Below are 26,977 nucleotides of genomic sequence, written 5' to 3' on the forward strand. Positions count from 1 at the left end.
TGAACTTTAGATAAAGTCAGCAGTAAGTAAATACACCCATAAACTGATGATGAAGATGCTGTTTCTGAACACTACCTCACTCTCATGTAGACCAGTTCATTACTTATTACTGGCTCTTAACTATGTAGTGAGCTTTCTTGCCATGACTAGTAACATCACTGACAGTTATCACATGTTAGGTGATCATTATATTATAGGTCATGTGACAGGTGTGTTTGTTTCTGTGTCTGAGGGTTGAAAGGAAATGAAAAACAAAACTCATTATTACAGAAGTCATTTCTGAGTTTATTGCTATTCAATTTTTATCAGAAAAAAATCTGCATAAACAAAAACAGCATCCATTCACTCATCATCATCCAACACATCATATCCACAAATCATATCAACAGACGCAAGAAAATAAACATTTTGATACAGTCATAAGGCAGTATGCATTTAAGGCCTCTGTTAGTGTTTTAAAATTAAGTGCTGCAGTTAATCCAAATAAATTCCATATTAAATACCACTTTCATTCAATCTCTCCATCCACTCTAACTCTCTCTTTCACTGTATAAAGATACTTTCTTTTTCTTTTTTTTAAATCAACGTACCACAAATAATCTTTTTTAAAGCCTGTCTATCTGTGCAGTTGATATCCCTTTTCATCAAGGTTAGATGTTATTATAACTGCATTCTGTGTTGTAAAATGCTGTAAAGCAAGTAGCAGGAGGTAATGTGAGAACAACATGCTCTGTATTATATTTATAACACACTGTTACTTTCTCATCTCTACTGTCCTTCTCCGTGATACATGCTACCACAGACAGACAGCTCCCAATGTGTGAAAATAGTATATGTGTAAAAGGCATGTGAGTCATCTAGAGATTACATTCTTCCACTATGAAAGACAATTAGGCATTATAGGATACAAACAATTAGATGACAATAGCTTTTTTTCTGTACTCAGCTTTAATTAAAAGAAGCCTGAAAAGTTTTCTATGCTGATGTAAATGCCCTGTTGCGTCGTACCCAGTCACTAAATCAACCTGCTCTCATTTCATCTCAGGGATTAGCGGTGATGTAAAGGTCTTTAAGTACGTATGTCTAGCCCTCACATTGAAATCCTCTCTCCTTGCACCAGGCGACCTCGGAAAGCCCAGGTATCCTGCAGGGGAAGCAGAGTTAAAGGGTCAGTTCACCATTGTCTGTAACCAAACATTAAAACTGATCATTTAATTTAACTTTTAATCCTACTTTATTTCCCAAAGCTTTCCCAGCAGTCAGTTGGCTGACATGTGGAGCCAATGGCAGCCTTTCAGTAAGTAAGTTCTATCAATTGCACATTTATTTTAGTCCTTTCCATTCAATTTGCATTAAATGGGTATTCCAGCAGTTAAGTTCATAAACCTGCCAGACACACATTTTAAACAGGAATGGTCAAAATGGAAGCAGCAGAAGCCAAGATGGTCCTGATTTGAGTGATGTGGATCCTTTAAGTAGAGTTCAAGCTCCGAAGAAACTGCATACTACATTTCCCATAATGCAACAGCTTCAATGCAACAGCAAATGATTCCATGCCTCCTAAATGCTCTCTTCTTTCATATCCAGCAACCCCACCACTTTGTAATTCTGGCTTTGACATACAAATTTTAAGTCAAAACCTAAGTTGAGAAAATAACCCTGATGACATCATCATGTGTCGCTTTGCTTGATTTCAGTTCTATGTATAATAATCGCATGTATCAACACAGAAGTCACATGCTGCTGTGTTTCTGCTAAGTTGGGCTCCAGGCTTGCAACTACAACTACAACAAGTCTTCTCCACATCAGCTGTGTTATTAGAGTGCTGTAACTGTAATAGAGGAGGTTTAAAAACAGTAAATGACATGTGATTAAATGTCTCACCTTGAAGGTAATTTCGTTGCCTACATCGTATTTCTTGGTTGCGATCTCGTTCACCTCCTTTTCGATATTTTCCTGCGTGGTTCCCTTCACGTCGATGTAATAACAGTCACCTGCTGCGTAGTGGCAGGAGATGGCCTGGAAAACACACACACACACACACACACACACACACACACACACACGTGAGTCTGGTGAGTTCTTCTAACCACAGAAGCTACTTAAGATCAGATTTTTGTAACTAATAATAAAAATCGTTCTGAGTTTGCAGCTACACCAGGTGGATTCTGGGTGACGTAGTACCTTGCGGAAGCCCTCCGTCTGGTTCATGCCGGAGCCGTGGATCAGCAGCGGGTGGAAGAAGACAGTGTCGCCTTTCTCCATCTCCAGGTGCACTCTGGGATGCTGCGGGTCGTAGCCACGTACTCCGTGGTACATCTTGTTCACCCCTCCCTGAAGGACACACACAATGCTGAGGCAGTTGTCATGTGTCTATAACTCATTGCAGGTGTAATCGTGTCTCCTGTTGGTTTTCGTGTGTGTGTGTGTGTGTGTTCGTACCTCCCACTCAGGGTAGTCGTGCTCCTTCAGCGTGCCAGTGTGTGTTCCCGGCAGGACGACCAGGCACCCGTTCTGTCTGTTCACTTTCTCCATCGCCGTCCATGAGCAGACGATCCGGTCGGCTGGTCGGAACGGGAAGTAATGCAGATCCTGGTGCATCGGGTGACGGGAAGTCTTCTTACCTGCAACAGCACGAGAACACAAGAAATCTCATAACAGCTGAACCTGGTTTAAAAAAGTAAAAAAAACACTTTTGTGTGTTTTTGATCTTTTCACGTGTGGGGAATTTATCTCGTCTTTGTAATTGATTCATACCTGCATCAGGAGGTTTGTTGATGAGCATGGTGTGCATGGCCATGATGTTGGGTCCGGTGAAACACTCCACATACTTCAGGATCTGACATAGAATCAGTTGATCAGCGTTCAGGCTTTAATCATTTCAAACTTAAGCAGCTTTTCAGATATAAATCTTAGGATAGGTCATTCATTTAAAGCAGAGTAATTATATGCACATCACATAGGCTCAAAGTTATCAGAAAACAGCATCAATGACAGAAGGTAACACCTACATACTTACTCAAAACTACAATTACAATTTATTTAAATCTAAAAGAAGAGGCGGTGATTTAATACCCTATTTCACTCTCCGGACTGTCACGTAGAGATCTGAATCAAGAGTATTAGACCCTCATACACAGAAAAAAATGCAAAATTTGATAAATCTAACAGCTGTGTCACTTTCTGAACTAACTTTTTTGGGGAGAAATTTAAGATTTCCTCTTTCATCTCTCTTCCTTCTAACTTAACACAATATATTTTTGAACTTGGAGGATGAATCTGATATAATGTTTATATATTAGATGTATGTTTGATATTTTGATGTATCATCTTTTGTACTATTGATTTTTTCTATGTACTTTATAGAATTTTATTTTATTGTTTTGGGATGTTTATCAGCCTGAGCAGTTTGGATGGTTAACCACACCTGGTGGGCATGATGTATAAATATGGGTGTAGTTTCCTTTAGGATTGAAACATTGTCATTATTAAACTTCTGTGGCTTGGACAGCTTTATAGGAAGTCATTCATCTCCATGTTTATGATCCTGACTTTAAAAAATTAATTGATAGAAAGTTTGGATAAAAAGTTTGAAGCCTGCAGAGTGAAATAAGTGACTTGTATGTCTTGTTGTACCTCTGGTAAGGTGCAGTATCGGAACAGTTCAGTATCCTCCTGGAAGTCCTGCAGTTTGGAGACCGCCTTCTGATCTTGAACAAACTCTGACTTCGAGATGGCCACATCCCTCATCACCACCAGACCGGGAACCTTCACCTCCCGGCGACAGATCCGTTCAAACTCCTTCCTGAAGAACGTACATGGATCACATTCAGCATCTCAGAACAGTAAGACACTCTGTGTAAAAGCAATTTTTACAAATCCATCTGCAGGACTTTACAAAAGTTCACTGGAGCCCTAGGTTTACTTAGGGCTCCAGAGTCATTTTGATACAAAGATACAAAAGTAGTAATATGGAATTTCTGATCTCAGTTATTAACAGTGCTTTAATGGGTATACGTTGGGGTAAAAGAAAAATCATATTCTCAGTCGTCAGTTTCTAATCTCACCTAAACATGTCGACGTCCTCCTCAGACACCAGATTCTTGATGAGAACGAAGCCATTAATTTCGAAAAAGAGCCTCTGGTCTGGGGTCAGCAGGTCGTTATCAAAAGTGTATCTACCAAGAAAACACACAACGGTATCACCACATTTTATTTGCTTTGATCTTCAGTAGGAAAGAAAAGCTGCTGTACAAAAGAAATGATTGATAGATGGTGTGTTTGTGAGTGTTGCAATTCAAGTCATATTGGATATTTTGATGAGTAAGAAAAAAAAACAGTCGCTACCCTCTACTGGTGATAATAAGAATGACATGTGAGACTTTAATGGTTCTTTTAAACAATCTTAAAGGTTTTGTTGTTGTCTTCTGAATTCATGAAACTGAATGCACCATCAGCTGCTAACACACAGATACACACATACAATAAAGAGCAGGAAAGTGGGGCAATAAGGGACTTGACCTGAGACAGTACTGACGAAACTGTGTCAAAGAGGAAAGATAAACACTGATTGCATAGCTTTGCATAAGAGAACCTTTAGACTGAGGCTGCTGTTGAGGCTGCAACATGTGTTGGAATCACAAAGTCAACTCAATTTCAGGGTTTGTTCTTACCTCAGTTTATGTGGGTGACTGTAGGTGGAGGTTTGGGCAGATGTTGGTGAGGCCCCCTGAAGGAAAGTAGTCAAGGAGGGTTTGGGACAGGGATAGAACATGTCTTAGAAACAGATGCTGAATGAGATGTTGATGATATGATCACATCTCTCTTGAGGTTTTGGCGTCATCCATGAGTAGATCTGAACTGTGAGATGCATTACTCTTCCATGTTTCATCCAAAATCCAACAAGTAGCCTTAACAAGCCCATTTACAGCATGGTATAACTTTAACACTACTTTACAGTGGTCTGTTAAAGTAAAAGTGGAAAACAAACCCATCCCAACTATAAAACCACTCCATATGTCAATGTACTTAGGTTAATGTATAGAAGTATTAGAAAGACAAAGTACCCAAAATAAAAAGTACTCATTATAGCCCCTTTGAAACAGTATTAGTATTTTCATTTTCTACTACATTTCAACAGTCTAATTCTTTCGGATATATATTCACTTTAAACACTTTACACAAGATTTTACATATGATCATCTTATAAACTGATGCTTTGTAATACATGAAATTGTACTCAGTTACTTTCCACTACTGATAGGCAGCTTTGTTCATGTCAGTGTAGATTCAACATCAGCTGAACCTTGTAATACCTGCTTTAATGCTGACACAGAAAGTGTTCAAATCAACTTAATTAACTGGTTAAAATCAAATATATATTTAAAATTCGCATTCTGTCAAACTTTCATTTGACATAAAAACAAGCAGACCAGACTTGCAGCTTGCTTGGAAATTATTTATTTAACAGCCTTTTCCCCTAAATAGTAAATAAACACATTTAGAGCCGCATAACTGTCACAAATAATTCAGAATATATCAGTGCTGTTATCATGCTAATTATAATTTTAATGCAGTTATCGCTACATTACCGCTTATAAACATAATAAAACATAACATAAACATAAGTGCAAGCAGGGTCGTTCTCGGTTTCCATACTTAAGTAAGTGCAATAAGAAATGTGTAACTAATGCATTAATAAACAATATTGCTAACAGTCGCCTACATTTTTCCTCCATGAGGCCTGTTGTCCACCACGGGACCCCGGTCTGGCCTAGGTGAGCTGCCCGCCACTCGGTGTGCAGCGCTCGGCCAGCGGACCAGCCTGTTCCGCCCTGTCAGGCAGGGCTGTTACCAACATATCATAGCTGAATAAAAGGATACGATCACAGCAGGTGGTCGATCAAGATGATTGATCAGCAGCCTGAGTCTCTCCGCAGCCCGAGACATTGTCCAGTCAGTTAGTAGTCCGGTGACAATGAAACGCTGAAAAGTATTTGTATCTGGGGCAAAGGGTAGAGTGATGACAATAACACACACCCACCATCACTGTCAGGTTCTTACAGGTCTGGACTGTACAGCATCTGAAAAATACTTATCACGTGTTTCATTCACTTCTATTGTGCAGAAAGATCATGTAAAACTAGGTTATGATTTAAATAGCTGCAACACATTTGACATGAATAATAAAGTAGGTTAGAAGGTAACCCACATCATAATAAAAACCTAGTAATCTTTACTGAGGAAATAGTCCCAACAAAAAACAGTAAAGCTGACACTAAGGTCATAGTCCCAAAGTAAATGGGACAGTTTCTAGAAAAAAGATACTTATGTTAACTGAAAAAAAGAAGAAGTTATTCATTATTATTAGTATTATTATACTCAGTTATTTGAGCAGAATTAATGTATTTCCAACCAACTTCCTTCGTTGGCTAAGGTTAGAAACCTGCTGAAATAACATTAAAAATATCTGCATACAGACCTAAATGAAAAAATATGTTTGTTTTTCTTTTCCTGTTTTAGGTGAATTGACCTTTTACCCTCAATATTATTATGAGCAATGAACACTGTAAATACTAACAGGGATATAAAAGTTTATTTTTATAATTATTTTGATTTAGATTACTTAAATAATAGTCAATTATTTATCCAGATCCACATATAATTTGTATTATAAATGTTCAATAATATTCTTGTTTAGTATTACAAACAATCTGTTGTTGTAGTTTTTATCCAGCAGGTGGCGCCACAGAACCAATAATTAACTAAGCGGCTGCCACCTGTGCAGGTACATTTCTCTGTTGCTGTTTTAACTTTTCACACCACTTAATGTTCATACTTATGTCTCTCCTCCTGAAAACACTTGCTTCCTTCACTATTTACTCTGGATATGTAGAGAAGCAGTTGATCATGTGGGACTTCTTACGGAGAAATGCAACAACCTTGATGGCACATTCTTGACATTTTATGACTACACGGGCAGTGAAATAGGTTTTAATGCTAAGTTTAAGGTTTTACTCCAATGAAATCAAAGGACATTCAATGATTTCATGAATAATTTAAAACATTTTGGTTTCTCTACAACTGGACAATAAAATGAAACCTAAAAGAGCAGCTTGAACTTTTACAAACGTGCACTATTTTTTGTTATACATAATTGTCTCTATTAAAACTATAACTATCAGTATTTCATAGATATCGATATTTGATTAAAAACTTACTGGATAAGGTAAAAAGACTGTAGCACTCTAAACTTTGCTGCAGTGTTGCAATGTATAAACTGCTCCAAAGTCAAAATGTCACAAAGTTACAGAGTAGTGATATGAAAGAAAACCAGAGCTGTGTAACCATGGACACCACAGTTTCATTCATCTGTGTTTCCTGTGTGCCTCTCAGCTTTGTCAAGCTGAGTCGCCTAGCATTAAAGCAGAACTAAGTTTACTTTCATATTGAATTAGACATTGATTGATTGTATTTGACAGTTTCATTTTAAAAACATAATCTCTCCCAGAGCATTGAGAGCATGCATAAGAGGAAAGAAGTCAGGATAACACAATAGAGCACTGCAGAGGCTTATTTCCATTGTGGTCCCTTTGGTTCAGTGGTTCTCAAACTATTTCACATCCTTGACCCCCCCCAGGGTCCTCCTTCTGATAACATTTTTGCTTTTAGATGTTTTGTTACAAAAAGTGAATGAAAGCCATGACCTTAAAAATTCATACATTCTGTCATTGTGTTACTTATGGATGGAATTATAGTGAAAATAAATGATTTCTCTTTCTGCTGGGAAACCCCTGGAACCACCCCAAAAATCCCAGACCTGACTTTTTGAACCACTGCCTTGGTGTATACCGTGTATGCAGGGGAGGCGGTCCAGCATGTAGAACTGACATGACAAAAATAACAATAACCCAATACAAAAACATTAATCAAAACAATAATACAATACACTCAGTAGGTTATTCATTGTATTAACAACACCAATCTCTACTTCACTACGTCTACTACGTCCTATCCCAATCACCAATCAGGTAATTAAACTAATTATAAACTCATCATGTATTTATCACATCAGAGATAAATACATAGATATTAATATTATTTTGTAGCCCCTGAGCAGATTATATATAAATCTGAGTCTTCCCATAATAATTACGATAAATAAGCAACATCAAAACAAACCAATATGTCATATGTTTAAATATGCTTAAAACACCACTCTGAGAATGCATGTAGGCATCTGTATGTGTGTGTCCGTCTTTCTGGAGTTATACATCATGAAATAAGTTATTTTAAATTACTTTTATTTTAAATATTGTGACCGGAAGCAATAGAAATACACTTTTCTTTTGAAATTTGTAACGGAGAAAAAGTGCTTTTATTTTGAATGCAACACGAAGTGTCTGCGCTTGATGTCAGCTAGTTTGGATTGCACCCCTCCCGTCTGCCATTTCTTGTCCTAGGACGGCCAAGACAAAATCCGCCCTATTCTGTCTCTGATTGGCTAATCCTGATATTATTACCTTAACTCTAACCAGAGCGATTGATAGAACACCAATCCATCTCTAAAACTAACCAATCCAACCAACGAAGGTGACGAGTTTTCGCCAATCAGAGGCAGAGTAGGGCGGGTCATGACGTTGCCATCCTAGAAAAGAAATATTGGTTTCCCGTCTCTAGTGTCGACAGCAGATCTCCTCCTCCCAGCCTCTTTAAACTGCTTTCACCGCCACATAAACGACATTTTTGGGTAGTTCGCTCTGCTGTCCTCCTTCCTCACACACCCGTCGCATCTCTCTGCGTGTTTCTGGGGATATTTCTTTCTCTGTCGGAAAACGAACACAGACGGAGCAGTGTGTTTTTAAAAGGCTACTTCACTGTGCGGATAAAGCGGAGGAGGGTTATCCGGGCCCTGGCAGCTGCCGGAGAGTCGGCTTGAAACGACGGAATTCACCATTTTCAGGTAAATTTGCTCTTATGTCAGTTTGTGTAGGAACGCATAGGCTGTCCGATAATGGACCCCGTGACGTTACATTTTGTCCGGACGCGAAGGACGAGGGGCTGTACATCGGTGTGTGGAAATGACAACAGAGGAAACGCCAACTGTTAGAATAATGCTGGCAGATACTCGCTTTATTTCTTATTTTACAACTGCCTCCCGTTTCCCCCCTCAGGGCCATGAGTGCTGTGTTTGCTCTTTTACACATAAAACCTGTTATTTCGTTATTTAGGGTGCAAATATTTTAGTTTGTTTACATAATGTATGTATTGGCAGCCAGTCGGTTTTCCCCCCGGTGACAGGAAACCAATGGTACATTACAGAGAAACATTGTAGAAAAATGAGAAAAAATGCTGGAATATAATTAAAGTAACATAACAAATTTAACTGTACTGACTACTGACATTTTAAAAATATTAAAAATATCATTAACGTACAATTACATAAACATATAACACCACAGACACACTGTTAAACCTTATATTACTTTATTATAGCAACATTATTTATATCCATCACATCAGTCATGTTTGTCTGCAACCATTCATTCTCATTTTCATGCATTGTATTATTGATCAAATGCATTTTTCTGTCACATCAAAGCAGCCGAGTCATATATTTTCAGTGTGAAAATATGATGATTACATGTATGCTTTCCAGAAAACAAAAACTGCTGTTGCATCTTTAGAAAACATCCTCCTTTTCCCTCCTAATCTGACTCACAATAGAAATCTATAAACATCTGCTTTACTGCTGATGGAGGTGCCTTTTAGTCCTGCTTGTGCTGTGTTCAAGTCATGCAGGGAGAAATGGGAGAACCAGCTGTAGACATTTCCTCACGTCGGCATGGAGACATCCTTTTGGCCTGTTGGAATGCCCCTCGTTAGGAACGCTTGTGTTTCGGTGATTTAATTGCCTGAGGATGATATTTGCAGGTTGTATTAAGATGCTCTGAAGCCACACCTGGTTTAAAAGTACACACCCTCCATCCTTTTTTATGTATCAATCTCCATAATAAAGTGGTGTTTGCTGCTTGGATGCCACTTTGTGTGTGTGTTGCTTGGATAAAAGTCTCAAATGAATCAGTGTAAATGAGATAACAGTGCAAATCCTGATTCTATATCACCTCCATGTAGCAGACACAAATATGTTTTTTATCTTGTGCACTTCCTCTTTGACCTGGATTTACTTCCACTGTCCTTCATGGGGAACAACTCGTGTGTGTGTGTATATATATATATATATATATATATATATATATATATATATATATATATATATGTGTGTGTGTGTGTGTGTGTGTGTATGTGCATTGACCCACATTCAGATCTAGGCTTTGAGAGTGATACACCCCCTAAGGACAAAGTAATTACCCTGATAGCCCCCCTCCCCCTGTCTGTGGGGCTGTATAGCGGTGCTCGTATTGATCAGTCTCCGCATTATGTCGTGTAGAGCAGGAACATTAGTGCACACACACATACACACACTTCCTTTTATCACTTTTTTTTTTTTTTTACCCTGGGACTTATTGATGAGGACACGTCTAGCAAAGTGTGTGTGAGTGTGTGACATCAGAGACAAACTTTCAGACAGCTTCTTTACAAACTTTCAGACTTTTGATTGGTTTCACTTTGAACAATCAAAAGCGTCACATGGGTGTCAGTGACTGCTCTGAAACAAGTATTGACTTGTTAGAAAGATGCATGCAGTTTGAGTGGATGTCCGTGTCCTATTAAAGGGGAATTCCACCAATTTTCCACATCAGAATCAGCCTGTAAAAACACTTAATGTGGTGTAATGTCTTCTGTGGATCTGGAGGAGCTTTCCACAGTCTGAGACGCCAACCTGGTTAGAGTGGACTCTCTAATAGGGAGATGCTGTAAAGTTGAATTGTGCGAAGTGTAGGCTACCTCATTTAAAAAAAAAAAAAAAACTTAACTGATACTAGGGACTAAAAGTGAGGATGCTGGCCTCTGCTGCTTTGATTTTCACAATTTTTTAAAATTAAAATATATACTGTGAATCCTCCAACATTATAGAAGTGCAATAATAAATCCCTTGAGTGCCACATGTGAAATGCAGTAGATAAGAGTACAGGATTGTGAGCATCTTATAGCTGAATGTAACTAAGTGTTCAACTGTGATATGAAACAGAGCTGCGTTCAGGTTGGTGATGTATCATCATGTGTGGCACACAGCACGGTGACATCCCGCCATGCTTTGCAGCAAAGCTGACTGCACCTGCTGATGATCAGCCTCTAAAACACTGTTGCTATTGACAACCAGGCCAGCAGCTCGCTATCGCTGCCTCTCTCTCTCTCTCGTTTTATATAACTCCGACTTGTGCAATGTTTTATTGATCAGAGAGGTGTGTATAAATGTGTGTGTGTGTGTGTTTGTTTGTGTGATCATGTAGTCCAATGTGTGTTTGTGTATTTATATCAATTTTTATGTGTGTGTGTGTGTGTGTATGTGTATGTGTTTCTGCTTTTCTTCTGTGTGGATGAGAAATGTGCGTTGCTCTGTCTCACCTGACAATGTTTCACCTGAGGAAGTGCAGACAATGTATAAAACAACAGAATGCAACAACAATCTGAAAGAAGGGCGTGCTGACACCCCCCCCCCCCATCCCCTTCCCGAGGGGCTGACAGGGGAAACTTCTTCCTAACAGTGGACTGCCACAGGGTGGGCATCATGTAGGTGAAGTAGTAATTACCAGGTTTTTTTGGGGCCTGGCTAATTCTAGGGGCTTCAGAATGAATACAATTAGTGTTGGCTGGATGTAGCATGAGCACACACACACACACACACACACACACACACACACACACACACACACACACACACACACATAGTCAAACACACAAACACACACTCTCTTATAAGAAAAGTTATGTGAGCTATGCAAAGAATGTGGAGTGCTGTGAGTTCATTCTCGCTTTCTGTGTGTGCGTATTTCTGTTTGCAGGAGGTTCACACACACACGCACACACAGCTTCTGTGTAGCTGTAAAGAGCGAAAAATGTTAGTCATATTGCATCAAACACCTCTGTCAGCCTACTGTTTTGTGTGTGTGTGTGTGTGTGGTCATCTTTTATGAATGTGTATGGGAGTCAGAAGTGATGTTTGGTCTTGTAGGTTGGCTGTCTTGTAGCTTGGTGTTTGTCTATCTGTGTATGTGTGTCAGTGTATTATAGAGCTAGACAATAGATCTAAAAACGTATCATGATCAAGTGTTTCATTTCATTCGATTTCGCAAATTATTGATCATTTTTTGACCGACTTTTTAAAAAACAGCTTGAATTAAATCATTTAAAACCCAAAAAACTGCCATATTGGTGATCATACCTGTCCTTTTCAACAGTTTCCTCTACGTCTGCGCTCGTTTTTCTCACCGCACGTTGTTTCTAATGTTGTGTCACATGTTGACAGTGCAAGGGAACAACACACCTGTTAAACCATTGGCTATTTACATGTCATTTGTAGTATGACATGCTACATTATCACGGGATATGATAGGCTGTTTACGAGCCAGAGAGGTGAAGGTTTATTCATGCATTAAATTATGTGTATTTGTTGTGCACTTTAATGGCGGTTTGCTTTTAATGTATTGAAGTGAAATTATCGAACAGTTTTTTTATTGCTATTGATGAATTATTTAATACCAATACATATCACTATTGTTTTATCACCCAGGTTTAGTGTGTTAGCTTGTCTTTGTTCTTTCACTCTCTCACACACACACACACACACACACACACACACACACACACACACACACACACACACACACACACACACACACACACACACACACACACAGTCTCTCTAGTCTATCATTATTCCTGTGTGTTTTGGCATCATTCCCTGTCCAGTTGCCCACTCTTTAAATCCCATCATCCTTTGCCAGATGTGTGTTTGTGTGTGTGTGTATGTGTGTGTGCGAAGGGTTGAGTTTGGCGAGTGTGATTGGCTTATAATCTGGAGATTAAGCGGTGGCATTGTTAGAGCAGCAGCAGACGGGGATTATACACATGCAGACATACACACACACACACACACACACACACACACACACACACACACACACACACACACACACACACACACACACACACACACACACAGAGGTCATATTAAAATAAACTGGCTCCCAGCTCATTCATGAAGTCACTTTCCCTCATGTGGTGAACACACGCTGTAAACTCAAGTGGTGTCGTTTAACAGCAGAGAAGTTTATATATTCACCCCACACACACACATGCACAGATATATACACACTAGTGAGACTCTGACCACAACGAGCAACTCGCCAGTCTGTTTTCTGTGTCTTTGCACAGAATGAGTGAGATTTTCTGTTCTAAAATAACATCAGAAGAAATGACGTAATGAAGACTTTTAATACTTAAAGGGGACATATCATGTTTTTTGTGATTTTCTCTTATTTATATACTGTTATAATGTCAGATGTCCACTGTAAACAAAACTTGAGGTCAACTTATGTAAAAATGCTCCCTGAAAATCAAGTCAGAGCCTCAGCTTGTCCTGAATGCTGCGTTTTTGTAAAGTTACCTGGACTTCCCCGTCGAGCTGACATCAGAGTGTTCGCACATGCTCACAAATGATCGTCTGTTCTGTTGCCTTTTGTTAAGATTGTTTTATCAGTATGGATCTATTTTTATCTAGTTTATATTCCAAGTAAAGAATGGGGGGAGGGGGGAATCTGACTGCTATTGATTGTTTTTGTAGCGTTCCAGAGCTGGCCAATCAGATCAGACTGGGATCTTAAAGAAACAGGAGCTAAAACCTTCAGTTTCAGACAGAGGCTGAACTGAAGAGCTGCACGGCTGATAAAAACATTTTTTTTTTTAATTTTAAATGATGCTGAGTAATCCCAGTAGAGCCCAGCTATAAAAATATAAATCCTGCGGTACTTACAGTGAGTGCATTATCTGATCGCTCCACTTTCAATATCACCCGATGGACCCAAATGAACCAAAACTTTAACCCTTAACTTGACTGAATCTAAAACCATAAACTCACTGGTTAAAGAAATATAGCCGAGACCAAAATGTCTTCAGATTCTGGATAGCTTTGTCACTCTTGAAATATCTAATTCAAAACGGTTGTCATTTTTCAAGTAGGAAATCACTTCAAATAATTCATTAAATAAGTTGCTGATACATTTTCTATCATATGATGAATTGTTTCAGCTTTAAATACAAGATCGTAATTCATGAATGTACACACACACACACACACACACACACACACACACACACACAGAAATAAGTGGCACAGTGTTTATGTGAGGACAGTCAGCTGTAGTTGGCAGTACATCTCGTCCTACACTCTCACCATCTGCCTGCTTTCTCTAAATCATTTTTTAACCATCTCATGTAATGATATAATATTGCCTTTGAATTTGATTCATTTTGCTCAGTTCAGTCAGATTTAGTGTTTAGAGAATGTTGTTTTTCTCTCATTGGGGATTGAACCTGGGAGTTCTGGGAATTTCGAGCCACACTTTTTCCAACTGCGTCTCTCAACCCGACGCCTCCTCCTCTAACTTTACATTCCAGCCTATGTTTCCTTTTAAATCTCAACTCGTAATCTCTAATTATCCCCCTTTTCTTCCCAGCGTGTTAATCATTGCCTTACAGACAGGCATTATCTGCAATCAGTGCCAGCAAAGTGCATCGTGGGGTTCACAGCAAACAGTCAGGAAAATTGGACTAAAGACAGCCCCAGAGGGGGAAAAAAATAGCCGGGCCCTGTCACCTCTTAATTAACCCGTTTTCTAAAGAATTCCAACAGGGATGTCGCTGTAGTCGTCCCCGAGACTCCTCTGCTTTTATATTTTGGAAGTTCTTGATCGTATTAGCATCAGTAAGCGTCTCATTCATCATTATCTGAAAGGTCAGATCACTTTGAGGTCACACTCATAGCATAATAATCTGATCTAATCTGATTAAAGCAACACTTGTGCACGAGCAGCGATAGCCACCATGCTTGAACTGACTTAGAAACTACCAACACTCTGACATGACTTTAGAAAAAGCCACTCTACAGTTCAACAGTGTTTATATGACATGACATCTCTGGAAAGTGCACCACAGCAGTGAACAACATAGCATTAAAGATAGAAACCGGATAAGACTAGTAAAGAGTAAACAGTCTTCACTCCTGAATCCTGCAGGGCTCAAGCGAGGCGAGAAATGGAAAATCTGTCCCATCGTGTTTTTTGATGGGCGGCTGCAGGCAAAGAGGAAGAGGAGTAGAGTCCTTGATGTTAGAGATGCGTACTTTCACCATATTTTGTGAGAAGACAATCAGCAGTTGGATCACACACAGCGAGATGCTGACTTTTGGCTAAATCTGATCAGTGGCATCCAGAGAGCTGAATTCAAGGTGGAATTTGCCCCTAGTTTGTCACACCTAAAAAGATTTCATGAAACATTTTGGGGAATTGTCTTGCTGTCTGTAAGATAAATATGAAGCTACAACCATCAGTGTCTCTATATTTCTAGTTTTTGTGTTAAGCTAAGCTAACTGCCTGCTGGCTGTAGCTTCATATTTAGCCTACAGACATGAGAATGGTATTAGATTGTGATTAAATCCAAATTTTGGCAATTTTTGAAGTCCAAAGTGGACAAAAGTGGTAGTGTTGTCTACTTTTTCCATTAGCACCACTATCTTGTATCATACAATTTGCTAGTATGTATTTGTTTTGGAAGTAAGTGAAAGAAAGACACTATTCATTTTAACAGTAATTTTTCTTTTTGCAGCTGTTTATGGGATGCATATTGGTGAGGTAATGCAATTATTTCTGTTGATGTAAGATTAAGATTAATAATTGTATTATGAAGCTGAAGCAAAGTTAACTTAGTGCCATTTATACAAAAGTTCCTTGTAGTAACTTTAAAATCTGACAACTTTATCTTCTTTTTGTTACACTAAAAAGGGTTTTGTAGAGAACCACGTTAATTTATTTTATAGTGAGATATAAAAATAGCTTTTGGTGTCTCTATGGAAGTGACGATATACAGCCATAGGCATTCAAGATATTGTATGTGATTGACAAACATATAAACCATGCTGGAAGTGACAATTTAATTATTTCTATTTACATGAAGTCAGCATGTTTTGACTAAGCTTTGAGCATCTCAACACCTGAAGCAGGAACAAACATGATCTTTGACCTGCATAACATGTCTGTTTAGTGAATTGATGGGAAACGTTGGGTTGGGACGTCCCACCTGGTTTCGCACAAAGGCAGGAAAAAAAAGCCCAGGCCTCTGTTGGATGGTGTGAGCAACACATACACACCCACACACACACAAATACACACAAAACATGGCACCTCAGGGACCCAACACCTGTTCCCAAAAGCCTCAGGGAGAATGGAGACAGTGGAGCTTGAGAAAGAGGATGCACGATAGAAACCCATAAAACAGAAAAAAGGAGAGGAGGAGAGCTGATAATAGAGGGAGGGAGGAAGGATGAAACCCTGTTATTTAGTTGTGTAAGATGACCTGCTGTTCTAAGAAATCTCTGTGCGGTTAAACATTGTTTTTGTTTTGTTATGGGGTGTGTGCCGCCGTAGCTATTGTTGCTTTCATGCGACTGTCGAGGATTTTTTCTTAAAGCTGCAGTTGGCAATTTTTGCATATAGATGAACACAGCTGTCGTTTCCAGGCAGCTTTTTAAACGAGGCGCCTTGAAAGTTGCCTCGTTTAGCTGAATATGTTGCATTCAGAGGATTTTTTGTCGAGACCCAAAGGAAAAAATGTCCGAGGTAAACACAAAATACTTCGCAGCAAATTCGGTAAACATTCCAATTATTTTAAACGAGAGGACGTCTGAGGCAAAGTTCAAGAACGAAAAATATATTTAGAATTACTTGTTGCAAAATTTCACAACGCTAACAAAGGTCCTCTTTTCCTTTCCACTTCAGTAGAATATCATTTGCATAATAAACACATTTGCAGGCACAGCTAGTGTATGTGTGTCTGAGTGTGTGTGTGTGTGTGTGTGTATGTGTCGTTTTAAGCTCATACAGTTTCCCATCTCTCTCCGCTGGAATGTGCCATCTCCAGCTGTGTGTTTGGATTTACCAACCAAACATCCAGACAGGAAAACACACATTCTTGTACGTTGTGTTCATCCAGCTGTGTGTGTGTGTGTGTGTGTGTGTGTGTGTGTGTGTGTGTGTGTGTGTGTGTGTGTGTGTGTGTGTGTGTGTGTCTGTGTCCTACAGACCGGAAGCTTCTCATTAACCCTTGTTAGTCCAATGCGAACGCACCGAGACGGACGCGCGTTACGTAACGGGCAAACGAGAGAGGAGGACGAGGGTGTTGATTTCACAAACACGCCAGGTGGTGGACATTGTATACGTGTGCAGGAGCAGCAGCAGAGAAATAGCAGCTGAAGAAGCAAAGACGGGGTTAACAGCATGAGTTCGCCTTCATCCTGACAAAATAACACCAATATATTAGTGTTAATATTACACTGCATTGGAAAAGGGGTTGTGAAGTGTTTTTTAAAGTGTCTGCAGTGTGCTTCAATAAGCTGAAGAATGACTTTATTTATATGTCACTTTTGGTCTGTATAAAATGCCCCTTACACAAAACCAGTAAGACACAACACTGTGCAGCTATGCATGCAGCTAGTGACCGCAAATCACTTGTTTATACACAAACAACACAGCTTAAAATGCAAAAGGGAACAAACAGGACTGGGTGAACTGAACAGTGCACTTTGCTGGAGCTGGACTTGCTGAAATATCTGCAGGAGCGACACTTACTGTACTGCTCACTTTCATTGTTATGATTATTCCTGGTTTTAAAAAAAGGCAGCATCCCAGCAGGAACCTGATCACGCAGCTATCTGATTAACTACGAGAATTGCATGATCAGGTTCGATCATGCAATTCTCGTAGTTAATCAGATAGCTGCGTAGGCTAATGATGCTAAATTCCTGCTGCTGGTAGGTGATAGTCATGTAGTTTCACCTATAAATGTGGATTTTATACACACATTTATACACCAGACTTTCAACTTTCTCTTTCCACCATGTCACTTTTCAAAAGGTTGTAATTTGCACTCCCCACTTAGCACACACACACAAACACGCACCAAATACATACATAACGCACACAAAGTTCAGCTAGCCTAGATTGCCTCCTGCTGAGAGCCCCAACCCTTCAGTGTGTGTGTTTGTGTGTGTGTGCGCGCGTCAGATTGATTACAATGCTGGCGTGAACGACTGATAAGAGGATCATCCATCCTGCACACGATCTCTGTTTTGTAATTGGGAGACGGAGTGTATTGCCTTTGGCGCGACCTCAAGCTAACCCCCCTCTCCCACCCTCCCCACGCACAACAAACACACCCACACACACACGTGCATACACATACATACACATACATACGCAGTGTGTTGGCTTCCTTCTATCCTCACCCTCCTCTCGCAGCAGACAGATGACGCTGGGGTGTCTGGGCGTGCAGTCAAACCTGCGTCTTTGTGTATTTGTGTATTTGTGTGTGTGTGTGTGTGTGTGTTTGTGTCAGCTGAGTTCCCTGTATGTTTTGTGGGCTTTGTGTTTGTCATGTGGCAAGAGAGCAACGGGGTAATGGTTCACCACGTGCTGTGTTTACATCTGTTTGTGTGTGTGTATGTGTGTGTGTGTGTGCCTGCGTGTGTGTGTGTGTATTCAGCTGGGAGACACTGCAGCCTTCATACCTAAAAATAACATCTTCCCTCCAGCTCGCCCTTCCTCTCCTCCATCTTTATCTTCATTCTTTCCATCTCTTACCATTAAACCTCTAGATCTATCTCCTTTCTCCTCTTTCGCCACATTGTTTTTTTCTCCGTAACATGTTTTTTGTTTATTTCTCTCACCTCACAATGTTCCACGATAACAATTTTAGCGTGTACTGTTTCGGCACGTCGAGCGATTTTCTCATAAACAAAGCTGAGATGTTGTTTTACTAATGAACACTATTACGCGAGCAACCATGTCTTCATTCTCTGTGCAGTCTCCAAATCACCTACAAATGTCAGTTCTTGTAAAAACAGGAAATAGTTTCTGCTACTTAAAGCCCCCCCCCCCCCTCAAAAAAACAATTTCTTCTTGCCCCTACTGTTGGATGTTTGAGCTTCACTATGCACAATGATGGATGTGCTTTGACTGTTTTCACATTCATCTGCTGAAAGTCAAAAGTTTCTTCAAATGTCCTCACAATCTGAATTTAGGGTGTGTACCTACGAGGATCATTTGTGACATCATAGAAATTTTGGAGCCACTTGTGGTCCAGTATAAAACTTGCACAAGTGTGATGTGGAAACTTGAAGCCTGCAGTGCACAAACACTGAGCATGAACTTCACATTGAAGGAGGAGAGTCCAGCAGTCAATGAACAATATTTGCATATTCCCATTTCACTTACCATTGACGGTTGTTTGCAAGCCAAATCACCCATCATCATGATCAGGGACATTAAAGCTTTACATTACTCTACTCTACTCTACTCTACTCTACTCAACATTACTCTACTGTACTCTACTCTTCTGTACTCTACACTGCTCTACTGTACTCTACTCAACTGTATACTGTTCTTCTGTACTCTACACTGCTCTACTGTACTCTACTCTTCTGTACTCAACTGTACTCTACTCTTCTGTACTCTACCTTGCTCTACTCTACTCTTCTGTACTCTACACTGCTCTACTGTACTCTACTCTTCTGTACTCTAATGTACTCTACTCTTCTCTCCTCTACTGTAATCCACTGTTTTCCGTGACTACGTCCTTTTTATAGCAGATTTGATGTAAATTGTAGCACTCTGCTGTGTCCTGTACAATACTGACATACATATACTGTATAGTGTATACTGTATATTGACATTTAGCAGCAACAGGTTTTGGAGCTGCTTGTTCTTTTTATCACTTTCGATGACTCTGGTAATTTACAGTCACTCAGTATTGAAGTGTTTAAGTGTCAGAGTCAATGACACAAGTAGACACAAGTGGACACAAAAGATGATTCTTGGTTCTATGATACTTTCTAACTAATAAGTAAGCCCTTCAGTCTCACTTCTCTTTAAATCTCTCATGAAACTGCCCTCACTTGTTCCTCTTCTCTTCTTCCATCTCTTAATCAGCCCGAGATATTTTTCCACTTACAGTCGTCGGTAATTTCCTATTAATATTAACATTGCAGCCTTTTGTGCGATTTCAGACACACATACAGGGTTATTTCAGCTCAGTCCCTCTGGGTTAGTCATGCTGAAGCTCCTTTTTAGTTTTCTCTCAAACAAACAAAGGGTCTTTCAGTGGAAAGCGCCCACTGCACCGGGCAGCAGCACTGATGCTGTTTGTGTGTGTTCTCATAGCAGCACAAACACATGCTTGTGACTGTACTCAGTAGGGTTCAACTGTTTTAAAGGGCTGATGACAGTGCTAATAGTTCTGCGACGAGGCTGAAGATATTTGTGGCTGGATTTCAGATTTTTGCTTTAGATTTTAACTTTTGCATGTCGAATCATTTTTGACATCATTTAACCAAGATATTTTCTTGTTGACAGTGTGTAAAAAGCCTCCCGAAACAGAATCCACACACTCGTAGGACATCAAGGATATGATATTCATGCATATTATCTTCATCCACTGGAAAAATGGCAATCTTCAATTGTCTTTTAAAGCTGGAAAACCATCTACAGTGCTTAAATGCAATGAGTCAGCAGGCACTATAGCACTGTCATTGTGAAATTGTCCAGAAACTGTTTATTTTAGCAGGATTCACAGTTGTGCTTGTCAAAGATATCAGATGCAGGGATTCATCCACCCTGTAGGCTTTAGGGAGGGGACACCCTTTCGCTGCTACTGCTCTTTGAAGTCTTTGTAGTGGCGTACATCATGTAGGACAGAAATGTACACCGGCAATAAGAGGGGAAACTCCCCGGTGTCTGGGTGTGTGTGCCGCTGTGATCTCTATGATAGGAGTGATGTAAGTGGGCCTGAGGCAGCGCAGACTTTATACTTCACTCCCATCCCTAAAAAAACAGACCTTTGCAAATGATGAATAATAAAAAATAAATTAAAAAAAAGAGTGAGCACCTGGGCGAGTTCACATTCCGCCTTCTAGCTTTATGGGTTGCGCATTAGTGTTTTATGTTAAAATGCTTTGATTAGCACGTTCGTCACCGTTTGAGACGAAAGCTGCCATCTCCAGTCTGTGGTGTGCATGTGGGTAGCTTAGCAGGCTGTGAATGTGAGAGGAATCAGTCAGGGAGCCACATTTAGAGGACACTTTAATTGAATTAATGCACAATTTGCAAAGAAAAACAACCAATTTGTTATGTGGTAATAGCAACAAGCAGGTTAAGTAGTGTGGAGCTGAGCTGAGGAGTCAGAAGGTTTAGTTAGCATAACAAAATTAAGCTAACGTTATCCACTTCCGAAGAGCGGGGGATGACTCAAGATAGCTGTTGCCTTCATGATGGCTTAAAGCATAAAGCTGGCATTATTCTACATTTTCTTGTTGTCAAAAAATCCCATGAAAGGACCAGAAACAACAATGCCACAGTCAGTATCTCAATACTTTCTGACTTCCCTACTCTGTCTGTGGTCTGCGTGTCTCAGCTCCAAACCACTTTTTTTCTATGGAAATGAAAACAAACCATCATAAATATTTAGTTCCATTTTTAAAGAAAGGCTCAGTTATATCCCCAAAGACAGCTGGGCATTGTATTGCGTCAAAGAGGAGTAAATATTCCTTTTGGTTGGGGACTATTTTCAACCACAGATTGATACACATTTGGCACACTGGTTAGTATTTACACAGCGTGGTGTATGTGGGGTTGACTCCAACTAAATTACAGAGGCCATGTTCGTGGTAATGAAGCAACATGTCACCCGGTGCTAAAGCGTGACTCACTGATGTGTTTTTAATAGCTTTTGAATAACAATGATGGCGTATGACACAGAGCAACATGGGTCTTTATAGTGCCAGGGACACATTTGTTTCCCCCACACAAGCAATACTTATTATTAAGATCAATTCATCACTGGTTTGGCTCTTTTTGTGGAATTTTTGAACAGTTAGAAAATCAGAGGATACCATCGACCTTATACCTTTGAATATATTCTGTCATTTAAGCTGCTTCAGAGAGACTGCTGGTCGACAAACAAAACTCTAGAAAAGAGACTGAAACATAGAAACAATCACACTTCAGTCAGACATGTCTTTAAATGGCCTTAGTTCAACCAGTATCACATTTCAGTTTTATTAACCAGTCACTGTATTGGCATTGTTCACAGTATTTCTTGTTGACATGCTGCAATCAGCTGTGTGCGGCTGCAACTGACAATCATTTTCATATTGATCAATCTTCATCAATATGATCAAATAAGTTTTTTTTTTTTTAAATTGTTCGGTAGCAGGGTGGTTACCGCACAGGCCACATAATGGCAGCATCACTGGTTCAACTCCAGGAAGGGACCTTTGCTGCATGTCATTCCCCTCTCTTTCCCAGTTTCCTGGCGGCCTCTATGCCAGCTACTTTAAAATAAAGGCAAAAATGCCCAAAAATAAATCTTAAAAAAACCCCAAAACATATATTTTGTCTATAAAATAGTGAAAATACTGAATTGTTTAATTTTTAAAGCCCAAGATGATGTCTGTGAAAGTCATATTTTGTCTGATCAATAGTCCAAAATCCAAATTGAGTTTACTGTCATAGTCCTATATGACACATTTCAGACGCTGCAATCAAATTTAGTTTTTTCTTTCTTTAAAATGACTAAAAACAGTGATCAACAACAATCGATTATAAAAACAGTTACCAATTAATTTTCTGTTGATCAACTATTTGCTTAATCAGCTAATTGTTGCAACTCTAGAAGACTGAACTTTTGTTGTTCTACAACATTTTTATATCTATCACTTGTCAGAGAGTCACAAATCACTATTATTCACAATTTTGAAGTCTCTCTCTTTGTGTGTGGCAAACTGTGCTGATGTGGGAAAATCAGACATTGGTCATTTTTCATACTTTAGACTAGAGTGCCGACATCACCGTATTGGCAACCATTGTTTTCCGGCAGGTGCTACATTTGTGACTCCAGATAGAAGAAAAAGGAACCTGTGTAAATCTGACATATCCTTTTGTTACAATGTCAAAGAGGTTGAGATGAAGCCTCCGAATGAGATTATATTAATTACACATTCTACTGTACAAACACGTCTAACGCAACGATTAAGTAGTTGAATTAGTAACTCCCACTTCATTAGAGGTATTAATGTTGCAATTGCTTTTTGAGTTCAGCTTTGTTAGAGCGTGTGTAGGTGTGGTTGTACAGTAATGCTCTCAGCAGCTATATGTTGTAATAAATATAATAATAATACATTTTAAAACACAGTGACTCATCTTGTGAAATAGGAGAAAAACAAGACCAGGTAAGAACAAATGTCTGGTGTCCTTTAACTGATCACAAACTTGGAGATCAGTGTGACTCAGCAAGCATTAAGGAATGAGACACAAATAAAACCGAATGAATAGATCTCTTTGACAAGTGAGAGATTTTTTTCCCTCAAGCTCTCTCACATCCTCTCTTCAGAAAGAAAGTGATGATTCTATCTGTTTTTAAAGTGGTTGTGATATAAGAGCGGCTCTATTTTCAGCAACCATTTGAACAACAGTTTTTTTTTAGTTTTTTTTTTAGAAGACAGCGGCGCCGGCAAATGTTCAGCCTTCTTCTGAACTCTCCGTCTATTCATGGTTGTGCTTGTTCTCAGTGTGAGTCAGGTATTGACAGTGGTATTAGTGCATTAGCTGATATAGAAGGATCTTGTGCCGGGAACTTAAAAAAAAAAAGAAAAAAGTTTGAACTGTCTCTTTCAAATCCAGTTTGTATAGATTCTGATTTATTTTAATATAAAACCAAATTGGTGTAATGCCAGATTCTGGTGTTATTCAGAGAACGCACATTTCACATTTGTGCAGAATTATTCAAATACAGCTATTATAAAAAATACTACTTTAAAAAAGCACTATAAAAATACTACTATACCACTACAAAAAAGTACTATACAATTACTACTATAAAAAGCCACTATAAAAATACTACTATGCCACTACAAAAAAGTACTATAAAAATACTGTAAACATACTACTACACAACTATAAAAAATACTAAAAAAATACTACAATACATTGTCTCTGCCATATATGTTCAGGTCTCTGTTGCTCGGGACAACAGAAGACAGTTCACAATATCACTTTGGGCTTTGAGAAACCGTGATTCACATCATTGTCAGCATTATCTGAACATTTTATAGTCCAAAGTAAACAACTAATCAATTATTACTGAGGTTGAATATCCACAACTTCACATGACAATTAATCATCATTTTTGGGCACAGCTCGATGAGCAGTTTTTAGAAAGTTGGATTTGGGGAACAATCAAACTGGATTTATTGGCTCACCTGTAAAAGTGAATGCTTTAATCCCTGAATCTACTTCAAAATCTAGCTACAGCACCCAGATCCCCCTCCCCTCTCTGACTCTCTCTCTCTCTCAGCAGTACTGTACATGCCTGCAGTCACTCGGGTGATTTCATGGCTCTTAACCAAACACAAAGACTCCATTATGGCTCCGTTCACTGAAATAAACTCACTTTCTCTCTCCCTATTTCTTCTTCTTCTTCTCCTTCTTCTTCTTCTTCTTGTTCTTCTTGTTCTTCTCCTGCCCCTTCTTCCTCCTCCCACTTTCTTCCTCCTCCTCTCCGCATTCACACTTTCACCCACATCTCGTAACAGATCGTAACGTAAAGCCACATTTTCCATTTCGTTACCTCATTCTGATATTGGAGTGGGGAAAAGTGTGTGTGTGTGTGTGTGTGTGTGTTTGTGTGTTTGTGTGTGTGTGTGTGTGTGTGTGTGTGTGTGTGTGTGTGTGTGGGGCTGCTGAGTGTGTGAACGTTAGCTCGGTAATTAGGCCTCGTCGTCTGTTGTGTCCCCCCCCTCCACCCCCAGTTTGCCCTTTGAAGTCTCCTCCTCCGGACTACCCACAATGCACTCGGGAGCCATCCAGGAGGGCGCAGAGGAGTGATGGAGCGGGGGTTGTCGGGAATGTGGGTCAAAAATATGTGTGTGTGTAAGTGTAAGAGAATTTTTTTGAGATGCTGATTTATGAAAAAGAAAGTGGGGGGGGGGGGGCTCAGATCCCTCTGTCAGTCGTTGGCAGATTGCTCGCGCTTTTCATGTTGAAATCCCCACACACAAACATCAGTCATGTGTGCCAGATGCTGTACTCTCAATACACACACACACACACACACACACACACACGCGTTACATGAGCCTCTTTGTTTTGGTTTGCAGCAGAGATAAAACCGAGCTCTGTTACACTCCTCTGTAAGAGACAAAGGGTGCTTATCTTACAGACAGTGTGTGTGTGTGTGTGTGTGTGTGTGTGTGTGTGTGTGTGTGTGTGTGTGTGTGTGTGTGTGTGTGTGTGTGTGTGTGTGTGTGTGTGTGTGTGTGTGTGTGTGTGTGTGTGTGTGTGTGTGTGTGTGTGTGTGTGTGTGTCTCCAATGCAGTCATTTTTATATTTGTGCTGCCATTTTTTTTACAAGCTGGATTTTTCAACCTCATTCTCCTTTCTTTTTTTTTTTTCTCCCTTCCATTACTTTTCTGATAGCTCCGTGTGTGTGTGTGTGTGTACGTGTCTGCGTGTGTGTGTGTGGCGTCATGAGATCTGCATGCCGATACAGCCACCAGGGCCAGCATGACACACTTCCCCCTTTCAAAAGTGGGCTAATCACACACAGGCACAGGTTACTGGACTGCGCGGCACACACACACACACACACACACACACTTGTTGGAGTGGAGAGCGTTTTGAGAGATAACTAAGGGCAAAGAAAGGAGGACTAATCATGTTAGTCATAATATCTACTTCCTGGTGAGTCAGTAGTCAAATATCAGGACGTAGTTTGTGTGTTTTTTTGGTGTTTGTGTCACTCGTTCCTCTTTGATAACGCAGATTTGCTGTTTGTTTTTATTTGCACTGAGGTCACTGATTGAGAAGCAGAATTTCATTCTCTTGTGTATGCAAAGGCACAGTGAAAATGACAATAAACTTGAACTTGAACTTTGTACTCATCAGTTTTGAGACTTTCTTCTCTTGTTTTAGTCCAGATTTGAAGTATTCCACTCAGGTGCTGTTAGTTGGACCAGGTTTGGGTGATATGATGATACACACTGTGAGACTATAAGTGGTATAGATATGTGTTTTTTGTTCTTGTTCCTTCAGTTGGAGGTTTGAGTTTCTCCGTGCAGAGTTCGACACTAGAAAGCTGTTTTCACATTCATCTGATGAAAGTGGAAACCTAATGTCTGTCATTGAAAAATCCGATCTTAAAGGGGCTTTAGGAGGCTAATTGTGGCCTCCAGTAAACAAACAGTGAGAATGGACTTCAGTGAAGGATGAAACATTTTGTGTCCAGCAGTTAAACTTTTGTATATTCACTGATAATGGGGGAGGAGGAGTTGTGTAATTGTTTTTTTTTTTATTTCTTGTTTCTTTTCTGGAGGAAAAAACATTAAACACATTATTATTTAAACAGATATCCTGCAGCATGTCTGGAGGGCATCTTCAGAGAATAGGATCTGATTATAGTGTGGAACAATGTAGATTTTGTCTCCCATTTCTAACAGTGTAGCTGCTCTACAGTGCTGGTCACAGCCAGCATATACAGCAATACATATAGTAGTTGTGTCTATGTTGTATGGCAGACTTGAAAATCTCTGAACCTATTCTTTAATATCTCTGATTGTATTTTACAACCATTGTTTGGCAGTGTTGGATTATCAGGAGCGAAAAACAGACATTTCCATCATAGTTTGAGAACTGTGTGTGTGTGTGTGTCAGAAAGCTTAACCTACATCACCCACACAACTTGACTTGCATAT

The 26,977-nt window shown here is 39.6% G+C and overlaps 2 protein-coding genes across 3 annotated transcripts in view; one reads left to right on the forward strand and one right to left on the reverse strand.

Moving 5' to 3' along the window:
• Window positions 1-269: 269 nt before the first annotated feature.
• Window positions 270-6,034, reverse strand: phyh (phytanoyl-CoA 2-hydroxylase). Its single transcript, XM_062443840.1, has 9 exons — window positions 5,884-6,034; window positions 4,674-4,729; window positions 4,068-4,178; window positions 3,637-3,805; window positions 2,758-2,839; window positions 2,443-2,624; window positions 2,185-2,334; window positions 1,885-2,019; window positions 270-1,144 (listed from the first exon to the last, which is right to left on the reverse strand). Exons 1-9 carry the CDS (start codon window positions 5,947-5,949, stop codon window positions 1,091-1,093), a joined length of 1,005 nt encoding a protein of 334 aa, XP_062299824.1. The 5' UTR covers window positions 5,950-6,034; the 3' UTR covers window positions 270-1,090.
• Window positions 6,035-8,707: 2,673 nt separating this feature from the next.
• The window catches only part of cdk17 (cyclin dependent kinase 17), a 39,530-nt gene continuing 21,260 nt past the window's right edge, over window positions 8,708-26,977 (forward strand). The window contains exon 1 of one of the 2 annotated variants that reach the window (XM_062443783.1): window positions 8,708-8,962. The gene's annotated coding sequence lies outside the window, so the exon portion shown is untranslated. Of the gene's footprint in view, window positions 8,963-25,045; window positions 25,158-26,977 lie in introns of those variants that run through there. The other variant, XM_062443784.1, reaches the window with a different exon arrangement.

The sequence above is a fragment of the Scomber scombrus genome, chromosome 22 (assembly GCF_963691925.1).
Source record: "Scomber scombrus chromosome 22, fScoSco1.1, whole genome shotgun sequence".
NCBI lineage: Eukaryota > Metazoa > Chordata > Actinopteri > Scombriformes > Scombridae > Scomber > Scomber scombrus.

Excerpts from the sequence above, each read along its gene's own strand:
- phyh (XM_062443840.1), bottom strand. The coding sequence starts at position 5,949 with ATGTCTCGGGCTGCGGAGAGACTCAGGCTGCTGATCAATCATCTTGAT. Across the intron at positions 2,335-2,442 it reads ACGACTACCCTGAGTGGGAG|GGAGGGGTGAACAAGATGTA; the intron begins GTACGAACACAC and ends TGTGTCCTTCAG. Across the intron at positions 2,020-2,184 it reads AGACGGAGGGCTTCCGCAAG|GCCATCTCCTGCCACTACGC; the intron begins GTACTACGTCAC and ends TGTGTTTTCCAG.